This window comes from Nicrophorus vespilloides, unplaced genomic scaffold (genome assembly GCF_001412225.1).
Source record: "Nicrophorus vespilloides isolate i.1.1-1 unplaced genomic scaffold, Nicve_v1.0, whole genome shotgun sequence".
In the NCBI taxonomy this organism is placed as follows: Eukaryota; Metazoa; Arthropoda; class Insecta; order Coleoptera; family Silphidae; genus Nicrophorus; species Nicrophorus vespilloides.
The window spans coordinates 91,129-115,422 of NW_017099866.1; the positions used below are offsets into that span (position 1 = coordinate 91,129).

General features: G+C 30.9%; 1 protein-coding gene and 1 long non-coding RNA gene across 2 annotated transcripts in view; one reads left to right on the forward strand and one right to left on the reverse strand.

Moving 5' to 3' along the window:
• The window catches only part of LOC108565895 (protein neuralized), a 45,259-nt gene extending 21,406 nt beyond the window's left edge, over positions 1 to 23,853 (reverse strand). The window contains exon 1 of the mRNA XM_017925573.1: positions 23,412 to 23,853. Within this exon, the coding sequence (XP_017781062.1) occupies positions 23,412 to 23,457 (46 nt within the window). The 5' untranslated portion in view covers positions 23,458 to 23,853. The remainder of the gene's footprint in view (positions 1 to 23,411) is intronic.
• LOC108565901 lies at positions 4,683 to 5,752 on the forward strand. The gene is made up of 3 exons (XR_001891191.1): positions 4,683 to 5,060; positions 5,360 to 5,387; positions 5,442 to 5,752. It is a non-coding gene; the product is annotated as an uncharacterized LOC108565901 (long non-coding RNA).
• Positions 23,854 to 24,294: the final 441 nt, after the last annotated feature.

Below are 24,294 nucleotides of genomic sequence, written 5' to 3' on the forward strand. Positions count from 1 at the left end.
CGCCGTGTAATTAAATAAATTATTCGAACATGTCTGGTTTATTATCTTCGATGTGCGCGCTCAGTTCACACAGAGTAGACGATGATCGGGCAACAAACGATCGGGCAGCTGAGAAGAGCTGAGCATAGTCGAACCGAGCAGCTTGACTCGACCAATATTTACACGAATCCAACAGATACATTATCATATCGGAACGTAAGCAACAAATATCACAGAACTTATTTACTTATTCTCCATGAGAAGATACGGGGAAACGTGGGTAATATTTGAAAGTCATTCGGTTCATCCAGATACACATTTGTTAATTTACTTATATCTCATATTAAATGTGTGTCAAATCATATTTAATCTATTGAACTAATTTTATATATTAATAATTTTTGAAGTTTAGTATCAAACTGATAAAATTGAAGTTCAAATATAAAACTGTATAGCTATTATGTATATGGAAAAAACTAGTGAGAAATGAATGACAAAAATAATAATATTGACTTCGGTCAAGGTCATTTTGCTTAAAAATGAAATTGCGTATGGTATAAATATTACTTGTAATTTGATATCGAAATAATGGAATTCATTGTTAACAAATTATTGATGTTTAGATTTTAAAGCAATAAAAACATTTTGCAATTTATATGAAATTAAATGAATATTTTTTCTAGTATGATTTAAAACAAAATAATAATTTTTAATGAAATGAAATTTGATAATATATATAAATCAATGCAACTTCTGTAAACAAAAGAGAATTTTAAATTAAAAAAGAAGTCTTTTTTGTAATTTTTTTAAAAATTTATTTTAATTTTATTTGAAATATTCAAACCCGACTGTAATGAATGCGGACTGAACGAAGCCGGACTAATTTTTATTAGTTTAGAGCAGATTTTATTGTTAGTTGTGAATCAATGAAATACTAAGTCTATAATTGATAGCTATACAAAAGAACAACCTATTGTTACTGTTAAAACACATTACAAATTGGACTAAAGTTAGAAAAGTTTTTTTTTAAACATTTTCTTTTTTTAATCATCTTTAGAGATGAAGCTCATTTTCATTTGAATGGTTTTGTTAATAAGCAAAATTGTCGAATTTGGGGCAATGAAAATTCTCGAGTTACTAATGAAAAAAAAGATGAAACCATAAATTTGACCCTACTTTTTTGAGAATGATCTAACTTTTTGAGAGATCAATTTGGACGACATGGACCTCGAAGACATGTGGTTTCTACAGGATGATGCCAAATGCCATACAGCAAGAGAAACCATCGATTTGTTAAGATAACATTTTCCTAGTTGGGTGATTTCTAGAAATGCTGAAGTTAATTGGCCACCCAGATCTTGCAACTTGAGGCCATGCGATTTTTGCCATTGGGGTTTTGTAAAGTCCAAGGTCTATACTAACAAACCACAAACAATTCCTGTGAAAACAGAGATCCAATGCGTCATTTCTGAAATTGAGCCAACTGCCTTGCAAAAAGTCTTCGAAAATTTTATCAAAAGGGTCAGGGTATGCCAGCGCAACCGAGGCAGCCATTTGGCCGAAATCGTATTCCAATATGTCCAATCTTAACATGTCTGCTTTATAAATCAATAAAACTTTCGCAAGTAAATAATAATTTACAGTATTTCATTTCAAAATTAAATCCCTATAGTATAAATGTTTAAGATATAAAATTTATTTGGGGTAGAGAGTAATAATTTAAAGAGATTTCCAGGTGGAAAAATGGTTACTAGAAAGCCGTTGTTGTTGGACTTTCACCATTTAAAAAACTTTAAATGTCTTGAGGACCTTTAAAAAAAACTATCGTGCACCTAAAACTGAATGCCGAGTGGGGGTCGTTTTAGAGGAATTTTCATCATATTCTTCTTACTTCTTCGGTCTTACGATATTCACCTGTTTCATCTAAGATGAAGGTCGTCGGCAGGTGGTTTTCCTCGAGTTGGAAGTCAATTACCACAACATCAAGGTGTTTATGCGTGCGCTTTCATTTGTAGTCAGCTGCTTTCCTCTCGTCCTCGCCACATCATCGCGCTCCATAAAAATTACAGTTTTATTACTAGCAGTCCTGCTCTAATAGATTCTGAACATCTGATGCTTAATTACAGCTCGAATAGAAACATCATCGTTGCAAAGAGGATTCTCAGCAAAAAAAAATCGCATAAGAATATCTTCTTTTCGATTGTTAGGGAGGATTCGTTCGTGTAAATTAAGGAACCCCGAAATTCACACCGAAATACGAGATTTTTAAATTTGAACTTCCGTTTTTCCTTCTCCCTTTCCGATCCACCCCGAAACGCCGAGATGGGTCTGAGAAGAAAAAAGCCTGCTCTCTCTCACCCTCCTCCCTGCAGCTTCCTTCCGTTCGAATTCTATTATGTGCACTTAATATATCTTTTTTTCAAGCATCTGCGCTCCCCTCGCAAGATCTATTTGCATTCAGCCGAATTTACCTGAGGACGAGTGCACGGAATGTGCGTTTTACGGATGGTTGTCGTAAGGGCGTTATTCCCGATGTGGGAATAACAAACTTTCACCTGGATATTCCTATATTCCAAGTGCGATGCACAAAAGGGGGTGAGAGATGAACCCGTGAACTCGCTTTGTTTTCTGGGGCGCGGCACCTGGTCAGACTAATACTTTTTGGTGGAAAAATTGGATATAGAAAAGAAATCTTCCAGCATCTGCGACCCAATTTAGGAAAACGCGAATATGAATCGCCGATATAATATTTTCTTGATTGCGTTGACAGGAACAGTGGGGAAATGGTTTCTCGGTTTCGTGCGCTTCGCAATGTGCCAAAATCAATAGCTGCCCTCGGGATTCGTGCACAAGCTGAATTATCATTTGCATTTCATCTTTCTCAATCCACAGTTTCTTCATCCAAATCATATTCTGAAATCTCAATGTAAACTTTGATACTTTATGTAGATATCAAAATTGGCTATGTTATATATTACAATATTGAAAACAAGTTTCATGTTTTAATTACCATTATTTTGTCATCAAGTTAACGTACACCAATTATATCATTCAACATAACACAATAAAGCGTGCATCTTTACATAAACAAAGAGTTGAGAACTTTAAACTGATGTGCTTAAGAGAATAGTTACGAAAATATACATTACTTAAGATACGAGTTATTTATAATAGGAATTAGTAATGAAGCTCGGAAACAAACATTTCATTATTGTTTTTTGATTCAGTAAATTTGTAAAACTAATTACAGAATAATTAAAAAATAATGTAAAAATCAATTATAATAGTTTAACTTTGAAGTTAATTATTCAGTTATTACTATTTAATTAGAATAAATGATTTCGAAATAAAATGTGACATAGTACAAGTTATGATAGACAGAAGTAATTATAATTTACATATTTTCATATTAATACTATCTGAAATGTAAAAATCACATTGCCAATGTTTATTGATGATATTAAACTATGTTTAGTACAGTAAAGAATAATCCAAATTTAAAGTCGTAATATAACAAATGTTGTAACAATAATAAGGAAAAGTAAAAATATGTAATCAACTAAACGTTGAGAAGAAAGGTAATAATTGCTCAAGGTCTGACATTTAAAAGTCAAATTTTAACAAATAAATGTAGCTTTATATCTGTATATTCTCTTAAAACCGACATTTTTTAATTATGTATTTGTATTAAGCACAATCAAACATATCAAATCAAAATAATATTACAAATCGATTAGTTATATATTCATTATTATAAGTTTAAGTTAAATTTCAATCAAAGTAAAATAACGTTGACCTGAAAATACAGGTGGTGACATCTGTGAGGAAAGTGTTGAGGTAATTTTGGGGTCGCAACAACTTTAGATTAGATTCAAATTTTGTGAAGCGGAAAAGAAGGCTAATACATAGTTCTTGTTAATAAATGTTTATTTCATTTAATATTGATATAAATAGGAAAAGAATATAGTAACAATGAACATTAATTAACCATTTTAACCTGGTTCCAAAAATTTTCGGAATTTTTACTCGTATAGTGAAACATATTCAAAAATACATATAATATGTGTACATAATTTTTAAAAATGATGTAGCTAGCGTGCAATCCGGGACTTCTCTTCTCATCGTCACTCGTTATGTGAAACGTGGCTCGTTAAACGAGTAATTTTTCTTACAATTAATTTTACTTGTTAAGCGAAATGCTCGTTAAGCGAGGTTCCACTGTATTTTATATGTTTCAAACAGATTTATAATCAGTTGAGATAATCTAATTTGTTTGTTATTTATATTTTGTTTATTTTATACATAAATACCAACTTAAATTATTACCAGCATTATTGAGATTACATAAAAAGTCATTTTCAAAACAAGTTAAACAATTTTGGAAATTAAATTATTTTTATTAAAGTATAGGTAATATTTTATAATCAATAACTTGATAGTTCGTTTATGTAATTATGAAGAAACATGTTTTTGTTAATATATTTTATTGTAACCTTGAATTTCAAGTAACATTTGTTAATATGTAAACTAAAAGCTAATTAAATGTCATTTATAAAATTTAAATTGACAGTGCTGATAGTTAAGGAAAAGATATTTATCATAAAAAATAAATGAAATGTGCAGCAGTATTGAAATACCTGCGGTAATTTGACAGTGTTTAAGTTAAAGTTTTGCAACAAGGTGCAATTACGGAACGAACGAAGGTGGTATTAATTAGAGGGAGGGGAGGAGTAGTTACATGTTATGCAAAAATGTAATATTATTAAAATGAGAGAAGGATGCGCGAGATTATGCATGATGAAAAAGAGGATGTAATGTATGCGGCGCTCGGGCAACAAACGTGGAGTAGGCAATGCCTCCGTTAGGAAACTTCCCATAATGAAATACTCGTTTGATGACAAATTGTTGCTAATCATGTATTCGCCTTGTGTGTGTATACGTCGAAGAATACGGACGACCAATTTGTTGTTGAAACAAGAGCAAACAAAAAGTTGCCGGATGTTTGTTATTAAGCAGTAATTACGGACTTGATTATTCCTTCGATCCTTGTCGACATTAAGCAGCTACACCTATATTTTTAGGTATTAATAATAATAATAACAAAATGATAATAAAATTTTAAAGCTTATTCTCGCCTTTTCGCATCTCTTTATTTCTTTTTATTCGAGTGTCGTTAAGTGTGTGAACACATTTATGTCATGTTTGACTTAGATCATCGGAAAATTGTTACCGCGTTAGTGTGGAAACCATTATCCAATTTTCACCTAATTATAAGCATTAAACCGAGCGAATTTGTTTGCCAGACGACGGTTTAATTGAAAATTAATTCACCGACGAGATGACTCTTCAACACCATTAGAGCAATAATTTTCTTTTCCAGATATTATCGTAACATTCGTGAAGCTTGTGTAATTATTTTGATTAGTGCCTATGATGAGGGGGACAGTTTCAATTATTTGTAGGTACGAGGCTTAGCGACCGGCCACCTGAAGACATAAACTGGACACAAAGTAAACGTTTTTTTTTCTTCTCTATTTCTTCCACTCTATGGGAAACGTGAATGGATCGAAGTATGGGAGTGAGCAGGCTTGAAGTGCTTTTCAATTGTTATTTGCTACCGTACGAGTTTTACAAAGGAGTGTGTAAATATGCTCATATTCCTCGACGTGGACATGAAAGGAAATCAAACCACAAGATGCTTCACAGCAGATTACGAGATCCGATGATGTCCGATGATAAGATCAGATAAGGAACTTCCATATACAAATGAAAATGGGACGTGAAATATGAATAACAAAAAAATATTCTGCCTTTTTTTATTGATTTATATATTCGATACAATTTGATTCGCTCTTCACTTTGTATTTCAAATTTCATAAAACTCTTTACAGATGTTCTTAAATATATATTTATTTTAAATCTCATAATCAGTTTACTTATTGGGACCATAAGATGCACAATTTATACATAGCGAAATCGAAAACTGAATTATTTTTTATAAATATTTCCTAAACTTAACATAATACATTATTATGAAATTGTTTTTTTTTTCAAGAAATTGCCACATTCAATTAAATTTATATAAATTTACAATTTATATACATTAATACAGACAGATTATATTATTATCAAAGGTATTAATTAAAATGGGGATAAATAACAATAACTCTGGTCCTGGCTTATTATTATATTTTGTAAAGAAAATCTTAACACTGTCCTTCTTCCTACTTTAAAAGCTGAATTTGATTTTCACGTTCTTAATTCATAATGTTTTAAAATTCTTAATAAATTAATGTTTACGTAATAATAAACTGAATAAGCAAACAAAACTGGAACAAAAAGAATGAAATACTTTTTTTTAAAACTTACTACCTAAACTTCGAGTTTTGTAACTAAATAAAATGTAGTTTACATTTAAAAACATTTTCTTTATACCAATTTAAAACAATAAAACCTAATTTCTTGAGATTTTCTTCAGAAAATGCATTTATTAACACATGCACAAATTTTCAATAACAAATAATTGATAATAAAGTTATGATTATAATTATCTCAATTTTAATATAGTCTTAATCGAATGTAATAAGACTAAAACTTATAAGAAATAATATAAATAAAGTATATTTTTTTAAGAATTGTATGAAATACTTATTGCATTAATTATATACATTGACCCCGTAATATGTGTTTTTTTTATTTCATTGACCGTAGTTGTTTATGTCACATAAAATTTAGACCTTCTCTCAATGATTGCATTTATTTAATTCAATATAATTAATGTAATTAGTCTATGTTTAGTAATAATTAGTTTCCAAATAAAGCACAAGTTAAATTAGTTCCGAGAATTTGTCTTCCAATTATATGGTTAAAATGTAAAAATATTTGATTAAAAAGAAGAGTAATAAATTGTAGGGTTACAGAAAGAGAGGAACGGAAAATGCATTTAAATGTGGTCGTTTCGCCTGGTTCACTTTTCAGACTTGGATACTTCCGTTTCCCTTCGGTATGCATTGTTAAATCCTAATGAGTGTTTCGTGCATATTTAATGTTGGGGCAATTAATGCGAAATAAAGAGATGCGATGGTGGCTTTATTTGGTGAAAGAGGTGGCGAAGACGAGGATAACAATGATGATGATAATAATAATAGGCAGAGCGAGTGGTAAGAAGAGAAGACGTCGTACGAGAAGAGTGTGTAGGGCCTCGGGGTGGTCGTGGCACACGTCGGTCGCGTGTTGCCCGTCTCGAACAAGTGAGATGCCATATGTTGTACCTCGAACAACACAAAGAACTCGGAGGGCCTCTCTCTTTTTCGCCGTGTCCGCACTATCCATTATTAGTATTACCATCATTAAGCCATGTGCATTTAATCATTCTTTGTGCAAAGACAATGCGCCGCTTGCTCTTCGGGCACGCGTCTAACCAGTATTGTGCATTGTTCCTTCCTACCAACAAATAATACCGCACAAGCCAAAAAAGGAACCTCTTATTAATAGAGAAAGAGAGAGACGCGAAGACAAAGAGGGAGAAGAAAAACAAAACGAGAATACCATAAGGCATACCACCAGTTTAGGACCCACGCCGCATGGTCCTATAATTAGCATATACACCACATATTAAGATTTCTCGAAGATAACAGCAGGCCGAGGAGGGAGAGAAACAAGAGAGAAAAAAACCTGTTTTCTGGAAGCGCGGCTTCTGTAATCCACCCCCGGAAGGCTCGATAAATTGTATTGCCAAATGTCGAGTATACTTATACCTTTCTCTATCTGTCTCTCTCTCTCTCTTCACTCATTCTTTCTCTACATATGTATATACATAAACATCTTCTGCGAGGAAACAGTAGAGAAAAGAAAAGGGGGCTGCTGCATCATGCGAAACGCACCTGGCTTCATCCTCCTCCGCCCTTCAGTCATCCCCTCCGAGAACATTCCGCCACACGCCAACTGGGATGCAACACGCTTACACTTACACACATATATGAATAGGTATAGGTATACATCCATTTTCTGTAATCCCATTAAAACCGCACACTTGTATTTACTCAAAGAGGAGGAAAATGAGCACTAGAAAAGTACACAACAAGGCAGAAATAAAGAACGAAGAAAAAAAAAGATGTTCAAGCCCCACAACACTCGAGCGCACGTAATTGCCCGGAAACGCTTAAAATGCTTAAGGAGAAACCAATTTAGCGAGAATATAATGAAAATAAATTATTTCGTGTAACAGCCGAAAAACGTGATGTTAAAAATAATGCGATTTCAAGATATTTACTATATTTTTCTGTAAGCCATAGGCGCCTGTTTAACGATTAACAGGTTCAACTACATAAAAAAAACTAATGACGCGTTTAATTGGTCTTATTGGGGGCAAATCGAATTGCAGGAAATCCGGATCTCAATTAGTACAGTTTCGTGTAATTAATAGAAATCTACCAATATCTTACGAGCAAATTATTTTTTTACACTCTCACAGCATCACAACATTAAATTATATTTGTTATACAACTATACTTCGAGGTATAAAAATGTTTCTATAATATCAATCATTAAAATTCGCACAAAAAAATGCGTACTGATAGAAAACATTACAATGGTGATGTTGGGATTGGTTGGATTTCATATACCGCATAAAAAGGACCGCACAAAAAAAAACCTGTTTTTAACCTGTAATATAAATGTGTTCATTTACGAGAAACATTCTAATAAATGTCATAGATATTCTTCTATAGATTAATACCAACTTGAAATGCTGTTTCATTGAAAAAACGAACTAACCTTGATCAATAAAATTAAATGTAAGGATGCAAGGAAATATTAAATGATTATATTATTTAAATTTTGCGGATGTAATGACATTAACGAGTATAAGTGTGGCTTTTTATATTCATTTTAATAAACCATAAAGTGAAATGTTTCCATTTTTCGTTTGTTTCTTTTAATCAATTTAATTAATGAGACACCAATAAAACGTAAATAAATTATATAATAATGAAACAGAATACGAAAAATGAGAAACATATATAAATTTTACTGTTTCATATTTCTTTTAATATTAAAAAAAATCAAATACAACACGAAATAACGTCTGTAACAACAACTTAATGAAATACAATACTTACAAAAGCAAAAGCCGGGACAAAGATGACAAACAAGGTAATTGCCTCAGGTGAATAATAAGAAAGGGCACCAAATTGATGAAAAATTGTGGTTCTATGACTAGTTTTAAATATAATTTTATTTGATAATTTATACATTTATCAGCAAAAAAATATCCTCCTGTCTCAAGTGAAATACTTCCAGATTTTACTCTGGACGATAGCTGTACGACATAATAATTGTAATAAGTTATAACAACAAATAATGAAATAATTCATATAGCATATCATAAAAATCTTAGGTTTATCAAGCAGAATTTTCAATTAGTAAATTGTAGTAGAAAATGCTACTTCCAATTCATATACAAAAAACTTTAGCAAATTGCTTTTATTATATTAGACTATAATTATATTTTCGTTATTTTACTATGATACTATATTATATAGATATTTAACCAAGTTTAATGAACATTTAAACATCTTAACTGTATTAACATAACAATAAAACATGGAAAAAATATGGCAAATGTTATTTAACTAATTTTTCAAATCATTATAAGTTATATATTATTGCTTTACCAGAAGTCCATTTTTTTAATACTAAAAACTTTATGTAACTTTATATTTGTCTATTTTTGAGACGACGGTAATAAAATAAAAGGGAACAATTTTATTTGATTAGGAAATAAGATATTTTTCGAGATATTGAATGAGCAAACAAAGGAATACTAACATCCTGTGTAGAAGACTACTGTTTAAAATGGTGCGATCGGTCACGAGGATTCAAACGCTATTCTCCAGATTTTTGTCCTATTGTATCATATAAATGAAAAAAAAAAAATAATAGTACAAGTACGGCTGCACGCGAGTCGACTACAAAGAGGGGAGGATATGAAATAATTTCACATTCGCAGTTAGTTGTATCATAATGTATCGAAATTGTGTAAATTTCAATGCCGCGATGCGCATTGGGGTGGTTCGCGTCCAGACGAGGGGTGGAACAAATTTCTATGGACACCGGTATTATTGTTTTGTTGTTGCTACGCAACTGGTCTGGTCCATATCGTACGAGGGAATAATATAATGATTATCGGAATTTCGGAAGTGGGTTGATGATGGTGCGATGATTCAGGGGTGGTGAGGTGGGCGAGGGGTAACGACACGTGCTGTGTGTCGTTGTCCTTTCCCCCAGGATCCAGGCGGCAGCTGCCGGACACGCGTGTCTGCCTGTCTCTCCGTCTCACTTCGACGCACGGTCCATGGATACGTCTGTCTGCCTGTCTGCTGCGGCGCGCTACTCTCCCGTTAGCATGCAAACACAACAAGTACCACCCCTCACGTTGCATCCCCCTATTGTATGGGCCGCATTTCGATGCACGTCCACCGCACCACACCACCCCTTGACGCGCCGAAAATTTCGATGCATGTGCCGAGGTACGAGACAGATGGTCCATACCTACATCCCTCTCTGTGCCTATCAATTTATCCGTACGCGTTGCAATTCTCCGGCACAGGTATTGTTTAAGCCGTAGCGCAGATGTGCTCAGCACCTGAACCCTTTTCGCACCCCAATTCCATTCAGCGAGGAGAACAAAAATACGCATTTCCACTAATACAAATACCTATACATTTTTATGGTAACAATGCCGGGGGGTCAGTGCATTTGCAAATCCCAGTTGCTGCCACCTCCCTACGAAACACTACAACAAGGCTTATTAACTATTTATTTATTTAATTTTAAAAGATGTTATACCTTACATCAAAATGCTCCGACATTGCATTGCATTGCAAAAAGTTTACGTTCATAAAACATAAACATAACAGAAAGAAAGTAACTCAAGATGTAAATATAATGTCTTAGTGACGGTAAAATTTCAAATATTTATAATTATAGGTTTTAATAAATCTTAATTATTATTATTCCGGCTTCTATTAATTTCGGTGGGTAAAATAAGCAGATTGATTCTATTTTTAATAAAGTAAGCTTAATATAGCATTTTTAATAACGTATGTTAAAATAATAATTGTTAAAATAAAGATATACATATACATTTTAATGTAGGTGAATATGTTAAAAATTATTTCATAAGAAATTATTACAAAAATCATTATATTAATATAAATTTTAAATGATGTTAATAAAATTAATATGAGAATAAATACTAATTACAATACAAAGTATTTTTTTATAACTGTAAGACGTCAAATATATTAATTGTTATTAATATGATTATTTAATATTATATTAATATAAATTTGTATTGAATATAGTAAAATGGAACGTGATATTTAATTATGTATTATTAAAGCAAAAACAGAAACATATTAATTTAAATTCTGAAAATACAGTTCAGTTTACAAATATATCAATTAAAACCGTACATCAATATTATCTATCTAATAGTATTTGTATTAGACAAATAAACAATAAATTATTTAATGTAGATTTTAAAAGATCGCAGTCACAGTAATTTCGAGAAAAACACAATATTTCTTTACATAAATGTAATCAATTTTTAATTACTACTAAAAATTATAAAAATATTTTTATTTTATTCATAAATTAAAAGTTAAAAGAATCATTTATAGGCAAAGACCAAAGTTTATTTATTTATAGAAAAAAATATGCATTTCTGCTATTACAAATTCATACATATTAATATTGTAACAATATCTAGTCGACTTGCAAATTCCAGTTCGGACCACCCAATACCTTACAATTAGTTTATATGCAAAACAGAATCCATAGATACCGAAGTTTATCACTGCTTAAATATATATTCCAATGCTATGAACACGCCTATATTGAATTTAAAATGAATATTAGTTTTGCCCAATCAATAACTTTATTTCCTATATTAGTTTGATATAAATAATATATTAAAAATCGCCAGTATCGTATCTTCTCTGAATTGCCTTATACTTTATGATAAAGCATTTAAATGTTAATAAATTATAACATTCGTCCGATGGTTATTTTCGTATTTACTTCATAACATGCAATTTTAGAAAATAGCAACCAAATTGAACATAGTAATAATCCAATTGTAAAAAACCTAATAATAATCAATATTTTAAGAACTGATTAAAGAATTTTTGTATTGTTATTATATGATTTTTAATATTTTAAAACGTTAACGACGGCATGGCCCATCGGTGGGTCATAAATTACGAATAATAGTTTTGTCGCTATGCACGTCACTGTTTTTGACTAACTATAATCTTAAATATCTTACGTCAATTACAAAGTTTAAACGCCAATACATTTCTTATATATGTTAATAATTATTGAAGCAATTTAGAATAATACGTGATATTGTGACATAATTTTTGCATACTTTACAAAATAAATTGTGACACATATTTCTGACAATTGTTATAAACTGTTTAAAAATTATTCAAAAATGTATAAGAAAAGTTTAGGTTCGTAAGATATTTGACTTTTCACTCAGTCCATAGCCGTCCACGATTTTTTTTTTTCGCAGCAGACAATTGTTTATAATATAAAAAAAATGTCGCTTTGACGCAATGTGGCAGCTGCCATCTCGCAATCATACTTTCAGTATGAAATGAAATCAATTTACAAATAATGAAAAAAAAATCATCAAAGTATTGCAAATTAATGATGTATTTATTATGTCTTATTAATTAATAATATTAAGATCATATATTTATCTTTCTGCAGGGAGAATACAATTCTGATATAAATATGTAAACTCGATAAACTTCAATTTTATAACAAAAATAGTTAGTAATATTACGAAATTAGTCGAGTTTCAGCTATTGTAATTAGACAATGTTTGTTATTTCGTTTGCTATTCAAGTCTCAAGTATGCAGTGAGACAAAAAAGATTTAAGAAGAATGCTTATTGTATTTGAAATATCCATCCATCATTCATAAACGAAAGGTTATTTATAATATATAAATATGTGCAATAGATAATGGAAAAAAATGTACACTATTATTTATTGAAGTTAATTATTATATAATTTGTGGACAAAAAACTAACAGTTTTTGTATTCTGTATAACTATTGTAATAAATATTATTTAATTTGTTAGAAGATGTGATGTGTTTGTTACCTAAGAAAATCATATATTATAATATTAGAGAAATCAGAGACAGTATAGATAATAAATACAGCATTAACTTTAGTTTCCGTCATTTGGAATTAGCATTTGTTAGTACTGTGAGATTCAATATACTTATGTACACTTTAATGAACGATCTATAAATGAGGATAACCAATATTTCCTTATTTCTATTTAGAGGAAGAGATGCCTCGGGCATCACCATCTTAGACATTCGAGATGCGAAACTCAGCATTCGTTTGCTCGTTTTTGCTAACGCGAAAGTAAGTAATCGATGTGCCGCAGACGACGTCTTTGGGACTCGAATTAATGCGAAGGGAAATTTCATCCAAACGAGGAAACTCCTTTAGAAAACTTCTCACGCGGTTTCTCTTTAATCTGCCCATATAATTAACACCAATAAATGCGTGACTTTTTTCCGTTTCGCTCAGTTTCATCGCCTAATTGATTTTCGCCTTTTAATGTGTCTACGTTACTTGATTTAATGCCGATGATTCGTTTCCAATTCAGATACACTTATTTCTATGTAAACATATCAATCATGAAGCAATATTTTTATTTAATGAAAGAAATCATCGAGTGATGATTATTAAATGTATTTATTATTATTTAATGTTATTAAAACAATAAAACTATTCAAATCAACAAACAACTACAAGAAAAATACTGTTAAAGTAAGTTTATTTAGAATACACAGAAATATTCGTTTCACAAAAATGCACAAGCTGCTAAGTTTTTGGTTAACAACCTCAAAAATAGACAATAAATAATTAATAATAATTTTAGGAAAGTTGTGAATTAAGTAGGTTGTAAATAATATACTATATTCAAAACGTTTATTATCCAAATAATCGTGTCTTCTCTAACGTATTTTTCTTTAATGTTAAATAAATAATTACTGTTAACTAACACTCACTCTTTCTCAAACAATCTTATAATAATAGAATAGCATTATATACTAGATTGTAGACAATTAAAATATTTTTTCTTCTATTGATTAAACAAAATTTTACATAAGAACATACAAATGTACAATATAATAAATTACTAGTTAAATTACAGTAATGTAGCTTTAGAGAATGTTATGTAAATACAGAATACCGATTGCTAACACTGTAATGAAAGTACAGCAAATTTCCTGTTTAATGAATAAATTAGCCATAAAATTGTAAATTGTTATTTTACTTGCTGCTTAAAATGATTTAAGTGTATTTGATTTAGGTAAACTAAAATCAAATAGAATATATCTGTATAAACTGAGGTAGAACGATGTTTACATAAGTAAATAAATTAATGTAGATTCGAGTATACTTAAGCAAACTAAAGTAAACTATAAGAAACTTAAGCAATCTGAAGTAAGCTTATGTAAACTACAGCAATGTGAAGCAAACGAAAGTTATGTGAAGCAATCTAAAAGGAATTAAAGCAAACTAAAAACAAACTGAATGGAACTAAAGCAAACTAAAAGACACAGAAGCAAATTTACTGAAACTGAAAGTAATCTTAAGCACACTAAATTAATGAATGAAGGCAAACTGAAATGAAGATAAACAGAAGGAAACTGAAATAAATTTAGATAAACTGAAGGAAACTAAAGCAAAAAGATTCAAACTTAATCAAAATAAAAGATAGTAAAGTAAATTGATAGCATAAGATAGCAAAATTAATTAAACTGATGTAAACTCAAAGAATGTACATAAATCTATAGAGAAATATATTGCTCTATCTTGAATTAAATATTTACCATAATATGTACCTTATAAAATAGATAAATCAATTTAGAATTACAGTAAATTTTGTAGTCTTTCCTATAATGATATATATTTTATGAATTTATTTCTTTATACAGTTAAGTCTCTTTTATACTGATTTATTGGTGAACTATATTTCTAAAATATTGTAGTTTCTGTCAATTCGAAGAACAAACGTAATAGCAAGAAGATGCAATGTCTAAATTTGTGGTTTGGCTGTTTGCTGAAAATATGTGCGAGCCTGGGGTCACGATGCGAAAGACCCTCGTTTCACTCGCCTGGCTTTTGAGCGCAAAATAGAACTGCGAATAAGAGGAAGAGGAGAGGGTGTCGTGAAGAGATGTAATAATAGAAACTATCTCTGGGCGCGTTCGTAACCCAAGGCGGACCCAAATAAAAAGGAAGCAAACAATAAGAAGGGCACGAGACATGCAGATGCGTAGGAAGTCGCTCGAATGTAATAATAATTATCATAATGGAAATAACTCGGAGCCGCGCATCACATCACAAAAGCTTTCTCGGACTCTCTTTCGAATAAGGGCATTTCACGCAAACAGGATGTTAAACGCGGCGATTACGATCTTCCATGATGATGATGAAGGCTCGCTCGTTCTTCATTATTATTAAACTGGATGAATGTACGGTAATTAAGTTTAATTTCGGGTGCAGGGCGAAGAACGAAGAGCGCCCACGACAGGAAGTGCACGTAATTCGTGAATAAAAGAGGCCAATTAAAAGACGAGCGTCGACGTGGCATACTCGATCCGCGATTTGCATTTCTAGGAGGATAGTTTCTAAAGATAGTCGGACGCCACCGCCGCTGCTGCTTATGCCGCCGACTTCATTTCAACATCCATATCCGCTTTTAGCACCTAAAACCGTGCCGGAACTGAAATAACACGTATACAAAACACACACACTTCGCCAACCCTGCAACAGGCTTACCTCACGTTTCACTTAATTACAAACAATACAAAAGGTGCGGAAAATGTGGCATAAGCTTAGGGCTATTAATAGTTAGTGCGCCTGTGGCATTGACTTCCAGTCAGTTAGCATTGTTGAAACGAAACGCGTACTCAAAAAAAAAGAGCACACTCACACAAACAAAAACAAGCATCTCGTTGCAATACTGTTTTTTTAATGCTTTATGATGCTTAGTCTGTCAAGAGTGTAAACAGATTCTCGAAATAGATGGAGTTGTCAGATTTGAAAATGTTTATTTTATTTATGAAAAAATCAAACCAGTTACATTCATATCGAATAAAATTAAACAAATTTAAATACATTGTATTCAATTTAGTTTAGTTTCTGCAATGTTTTTTGAATGTACTGATTAAAAGATAAAGTATGATCTTTTTATTTTTAAAATATTCTATAGATTTTGTCCATTCCCATCTTTACAGACTACTTTATCATCAGCCAAAACGTCTACAATTTATTTCTCTATAACTTCATTTTATTCTGACTATTACGTGAATGTGTTGATTATAAAATAAAGATAAATTGCATTTAGAGCCAAGTTTTACATACTTTATCATCCAAAAATAAATGTTTTTAGCGATAGTTAGGTTTAGTATAATAATTAATATGAAAACAAGCGAAAAACATTTGTGTTTTACTAGTTTTGACTTTTTTTTATTCGACAATCCAGAAAATTCTGATCAGAACACATTGAATGCTTCAAATTATTCCAATCCCGAGATTTTTTTCCAAACGGAACATTTTATTTTATTCAATTTGCTCGTTCGATCGATTAATCGACGATCACGTTGTACATTAGTTATCCGACGACGTCTACATTCTAAGCGTCGGACCAGAAAACGTCTGGAAATCAAATAAAAATCAATTATTCAAAAACCTAATTTGCCGTGTGCCTGGCCTCCTAATGGCCGGAATGAACACGATTCAGCGCAAGAATATCAATTAGCAGAGAAGACACCACCGGAGAAAACATAGTTTCGGGTATTTCCAAAAAAAAAGAAACAACAACCGAGCGCAAATAATAAATTTTAAAGAAGAACAACAAAGAAAGAAAATAAAGTGTGGATTTCATTTGAGACGCCCGCAGAGTACGCCTACGCCCGTGCGTGTGGATGTTTCACACTTGAGATTGGGTCTGATTATAATGAATTAAGGGGTCGACCGGGAGGTCACCCTCTTCTGAGGATTCTCTAGTCGTGCACCACACGCGACGCTCGGTAACCTTTACCGCCCGACAATCGAGCGAATTGGATAATTGGACCTCTACAATTGTCAAAACTACTTACGAAACGAACGTGACCGGACTTCGTTCATTCGGACTCTGTTCTGATTCACTTTTGAAACGCTGGAAAGTTGGATTGATGGCGTTTATTTTGCCATCCTATTGCGTGTGAATATCAATTTTTAGTTTCATTAACTTTTAGTCACGATAGTAATTACATTAGACTTTCTACAATACTTATTACAAATAAACCGCAGATGCATAAAAAAATCAGATTATTTTTCGGTACGATTAGCTAAGTTATAAATGAACGAATGTAATTTAATCTATGAAAATATAAAAATATACGACCGAAAGATTGAATATTTCTATATTAATTAGTTATTATTAGTAAATTGAGTACTCACATTACTAAATTATATAGATAAACAGAATTAAACCGAAGTAACGGTTTAATTAAGTACATTCAAAAAAATATTTAAAAATTCTATAGAAATTTATAATAAACATAAACTAAATATTAAACTAATATCAATTCGGTTAAACTGATTTAGTTCAAGTAAATTAAAATAAATACAAAAAACATGTAAATATAATGCAGCCAATTTAATATGCAATACGATTATGTATTTAATAAAACTAAAATAAATTAAAGTATACTAAAGAATTCATACAAATGAGTGAAAGTTTACTTCATAACAATGTATGCTACAATAAATTGTGTTAAACAAGGATAAACTGAAATTAACCATAGTTTTTATCATGTAAACTGGGTTAGAGCCACAACAACAAATAAAATTATAATGTACATACTATGGTGAAGTACACATGTAAATGTAAACTATGTAAACTAATTCTAATTTAACTAATGTAAACTAATCAAGAGATATAAATCAATATCGAATGAAATTAATATAATTTAGTCGACCAAATAAAATCAAATTAAATTTAAACGAACTAGAATAAGAGTAGTAAAGAGGAATATTGATATACATAAACACATTTTTAATTATTTTAAAGGTAATCTTTAATTTGTTATTGTTTTCCTTGTAAAATTATATACTAAACGGCAGAGACAATTTTTTAACTTATATAATAAGTATAAATCACCGCGACCTCGGTAAATTGAGACATGTATAATCGGCGTTTTACTATATATGAAGTAAAAACAATAAACAAAGTAAATCGAAGTAATAAGTTAACGTAAATACAAAAATATAGAATTGAAATATAATTATCAAATTGAAGTTAAAGTTATCGAATGTAAACCTAAAATACAAAAAGAAATACATAATAATAATTGTTATTATAGTAACAATCATACATAACTTTTAAAAATTGTTCACATAAATGCTAAACGAGTTTAATTTGAACGAAAATAGTCTACAATATTTGAATTTTATTAAGGATTTTTATATTTAATAACAACTTTTGTTGCAATACTCACACCAAAATAAAAGACATTAAAAATAAATTCATTTTTATATTTACAATCACAAAAAAAATATTGCAAAAAGCGTTCCTTTTGTATATTTTTTTTTGCAAACTGTTTGTATTTATTTCATTATATATTTTGATTGTATTCTTGATCATAATAACTATTAGGGCGGAAAGACTGTGGTCAATAGCTCTTTTTATGTATATAGAAGCATATATTAATAACTATAATAACTATTATTTATTGCATATATAAAAAATACATATACAATGAGCTGTTCACCGTAGACTTTCTGCGCTTAATTAGTTATTTAAATATTGAAGATCATTGCACTCAAGTAATAAATTATGTTAGGAAATTTAATTAAATCATCTTTACGATTACTAAATTCTTTGTAAATACATTTTCAATACATCTGAAATGTACTATTGCAATTCATAATGTGCACTATGACATATGAGAAATGCTTGGATACATACATGTATATTATTATTTATGTGAATATTCATAGAGCATATGTTTAATGTTAATTGGTCGATACAGCACATGTAACTTAAATAATTGAAAACCAAAAACAATATACGAAAATATACATTTTTAGCGAGTAATTTGAATGCAATTATTTTCGGATCTATAGTTACAATAGCAAATAGAGCGAAGAAATCCATACGCGAGATCGTTGAATGAAACTATCTGCTAAATAGTTTACACGTCTGCAAATAGGCGATTAGCAGTCGTCGAACGAGAGGGAATTGCAGAACTTTTCCAATTGCCACTACCGTCGCCTATGTGGAAACAATGATTGCAATATTGCAAGATAAATGTTTTATTAGCCTTCCCTTTCCCCGGGTCCGCATTACTAAACATCTTCAACATGTTATATAGGTCACCGTTGATGTTTCCTCGGGCCTCCTCTGCGCGAACGGCATACATTGTTTGCGTGAAAAAATAAATAAAAGAAGGCAATCTCCTCCACGCTTCCTACGTTTTTAGTTAAAAGAGAAATACTCAAATAATAGTATGAGGACGAAGAAGAAGTAAACGTCTTTTTTGTTGTTGTTGTTGCTGTTGTTTGTAATTTATTGCATGCCAATGGGTCGGATTAAATAACGCGGAACGATCACTTTCTAAAGAAGACTCTCTCGATGTTTTAATTAATTCCAATACGAAAAAGGAATAAACACGAGTTCCTTACATAGACTTGAAAAAGTATGCGGAGACGCGTAGATATGACTCGAGGCCTTACACATGTAATTATCGTTTAGTCAGTATGATTTTGCACAGAAGAAAGCAATTATCAAAGAGTGTAATAATTTTTCAATATTAATCATGTTACTTTTCAAATTTAATATCATGTATTTAATAATTACATATTCCGAGTGATTTTTAAGAATGACGAGAATTAAAAAAAAATAAATAAAAGAAGGCACAATAAGTGTATATATACAAAATAAAATATCATAATTCAAGTATGCCACGTTAATCTTTAACTATAGGTTCAAGTGTGCCGTGAGATAAAATCAAAAGGTAGAAATATATTGCTCTGGAATCAATTATCCTTGATTCTAGATCAATTTTTTTCTACAAGAATTACAAATTGCAAGCATTATACTGAATGAAAATACATAATGTAACTAACAAATATTTTTAATACGATTCTTAGAATACCATCTAAATAAATACAAGTTAAGTTTGCAGCAGTTGCAAATTACCTTGTTCAATTTAACTTGATTTGCAAATGTATAAACCAGTGATGGCTAACCTATGATACGTGTGTGACACAAGACATTTTAGGTGATACGCATCGTGTATCGGATTTATATCACGTGACCCAGCAAGGCTTAAAAGATCACAAAATTATGGATATTTCTAGATGTGACAAGAGTTAAACTAGTTTTTTTTTCGAATTATCACGCACCTAGCTCCAAAACAATAAACAAAGGTACGCCATCACTGGTATAACAAATAAAATGAAATTTTGCAAAACTATTAAATATAGACTATATGAAGACAACTTATATATATTATATATATTATACTTCATTCTCTTTCAAATGTTTATCAACGAAATATTAGCAGTAGAGAAAAAAAAATTCTCGTTTATGAAATATAAATCACGTAGACAAAAATAGTTCTTTTCCGAATTAGTATTTCAAATGTCAACATCAAATCAGTTTTAATATAGAAAAAAAAGCAAATTATAAGGAATCTATTTTAGTAGAGCAAATTAACCTTAAAGATTTTTTGTTGACATTTCAATTGTGGCGGTCACGGAAACATAAAAATGAAAGAATAACGAATGTTTTTTTATGGAAGCAATGATCAATCAGGCACGTTTAATGCTCCATTGAATGTCATGCCAACGCACTTATAATAAACAGTTTTTGTTGCCGAACAATTGAAAGTCGAGCGAAACGGTGAAATCCAAAAATTTCGAGAGGAAGAAATATGTTCGAAAAGAAGACGAACAGAATGGAACAATATTCAGCGCACGCTTTGAATGGTATTTATATATTTTTTGTAAATAAAGTAAATACATTATTCAAACTAGTTGACTCGGGGGGAGAAGACGTTCGTTCCCAGTAAGATTCAAATCTAGAATATCTTGCATTCTATTCACCTCCAAGAAGAACAAAAAAAGAAGGAGAATAACTACTCCGGACATATAACAATATTTTTCATGAATTCATTCGTCTAGAAATAAATGGAAATTAGTTTGATTTAATCAATTAAATCCGAAACATGATTCGATGAAAAACAGTGCGCTGTTAACAAACCGGGTTGCCATGGTAATCAGCTAATTTATATGCCTACCCTGTAGGCGGTAACCATGGTGACCTTTCGAATCTGCCCTTTCGTACGAGCCAAATCGAATGGTCCTACGCTGAAATAGAAATCAATAGATTCGTTTATGTACGTTATTATTCAATGTAAAATTTGTATGTATTTTAACAACTTCACTCATCGGCATTTCCTTATTAAAGTTAAGAATGTTGTTGATAATTAAATATAGTAGAATGGTGAAAGCTATCGGTTTTATGAGATAAATAAATTCCAATGATAATATAGACATTTTACAAATTCCACAGTTGATGGAATTTACATCGTCATACTAAATATATGATTTTAATACTATTAATTATGATAATAGTTAATTAAAAGTAGAAAATATTTACAGCTATGTGGTTTATTACTAAGATGAATGTTACGTAACAATTGTTAGATTTAGAAGTTAGAAAAATGATTGAACCAGTAATAATTTCAGTTTGCAAAAAATAAAATAATTAAATAACTAACTACTTATATATAATTGAATAGTGATAATAGTGAAAAAGATTGAAATATTTTGAAAAAAAAATCAAATTAGTAAAAAAAATATTGTTTTAAACAAGGAATGTTGAGAAAATGATATATCCGGTTCAGAAGAAAAACATCTTTTGTCCACAACAACAAAATGCTACAAATATATAAGAATACATTTGTACATTATATTATTATGGAAATATTTAATCAGATATAAACGAAAATCCAGCAGAAAAAGCATTAAAATACATGAGGATATCCAAATTTGAAAATAAAATAACATAAACCAAGATAAAATTAATTAATTGGTGGTGAAAGTCATCGAAATGAAATATTTATTTATGCTAAAATATATAAAGGATCCTCATTTTATACGTCTTTCCAGAATTATAGTTTTTAATGTTCTAAATTAATACTGATTCGATTAATTATTAGAATTTAAATTATATTCATAAACATGAATTATCCAATTTATATGTATTAATAAATAGTTAGTAAAATAATGTAGTTTAATCTAAATTGTTGTGTGTTTTGTTATAGTATTCGTTTAGTGGGATCATTTTAAAAAGCAAATGATTAGGACCTTCTTTGTGGATAGATGTCATTCTAGTATTAACGTTTTTGTTTCTAAATGGATGCTAATTATAAATTCTATGAATTCCAAAATACAAATAATTTATAAACAGTTAGTATAATAACGCTATTTGAGTAACAATGAATTGTTGTAATTATTTCCATAGAAACATATATGTTTAGTAGGGTGCAATGTTAAATGCAAATGAAACGGATCCTCATTGCGGATAGATGTCTTTCTAGTATAATAGTCTTTGCCGTTTCTAAATGGATGCTGATCCCAGAGATAACCTTTCGAGTGAGACAGGCTCGCATCTTCGGTTCTCCGAGAGAGTGTGTGTCTGGCGTAAACACAACGTCTATTTACCATCAAAGACTAAACATAAACATTTGCGCGTGTGTTGCTTCGGAAAGGGAGCCATCGAAGAAGGAGACGAGAAGGCAAAGAAAAATAATGGAATTATGCAATTGACGATTTATGTATTCCGTGCGGGAGGCATAGCAACGTGTGTGAGCGGTTTCGCTGAAACTCTCACACTTTCATCATCATCAATGATCATCATCGACTTCTTCTCTACCTTCAGGCGCCCCCCACGCACTCATGCACACACACACATACACAATCCACGCAATGTTTATTGCTTTGCTATATTTAAATGTGAAAGTATTTTTAAATAGCGAAAGGTGAATCGGCTGCGTTATTTATCAACATTCCCGACCTCTGACATTAGATAATGAGAGGGGCAAAATACCAATATCAAAGATGCCTTCGTCTCGGCGCGCTTCCTCTCACACACGGCCCGACAAACATCACAAAAACAAACCAATTTGCTAATTCGGTTGTCTAACCTAGAAAAAGGTTTTCGCAAAATGTCACAGGTATTATTGTCTTCGATAAATATTAATGTGCGTACATAAATAAACACGTTTAAGAGCTAACATAGTAATAGGATATAAATATTATATATGAAGCAGTACCTGGCATGCCGCTCGTCCTTTGTCCCATTACTAAACAAGACCACATCAATTGTTAAAAACCATGTTCAATCTTCGCTCCGCACTTTGGTAATAGGCATACGCAAGTCTGCAACTCAAATATCTGGATGTCCCACCTCGCGCTCTCGCATCGCTTCTCCTGCATGTATGATTGTTATGCTACAACTAACGTTTATTCAATCTTAAAACAACAACAACATCAACAAAAAGACAACAACTGTCGGACCGATAAAACTATATATATAATTCTCTCTTTCGCTTTCAATGGACGTCGCGGATATCTTCTGCTAACATCTTCGATGCCACGCCGAGCACTGAACTATCCGCAGACCAAATCCACCGATAAAAACAGCTCAAATTTATCAGCGTTTTTCAACATTATTGGTATTATCATCATCATTTTGACAGATCTACTCTTGGAACAGACGCGAAGTTGTAACCAGTTCCCACGCTTCTTCTTTAACACGAAGTGCCATCACCGTCCTTCAAATCCATCTAATCCCACATATGAATACACAAAACTTAAGAACTTTTAATTGATTAATTCTCCAAATTTTATCTGAAGTCAACTACTCATATCCCACATATAAATGTAGAAATACTATATGCTAGTAGTTGGCAATATATTAAAAGTTTAATTTTTAAATCAAAAACAATTTGTACATCAATCAATTTTCTTAAACTTGATCAATAATCACTCAAATTTTGTTGCACCTATGTCAAATATCGAACTGTGATATATGCAACCACACAGACGTAATCTGTTGAACTTAAATATCAGTTAAAACAATACTAGTATTTTCAAAATCAACTATATACAATAATTGGATATATCTTATTAGAACTATCGATGTATCTTATAAGA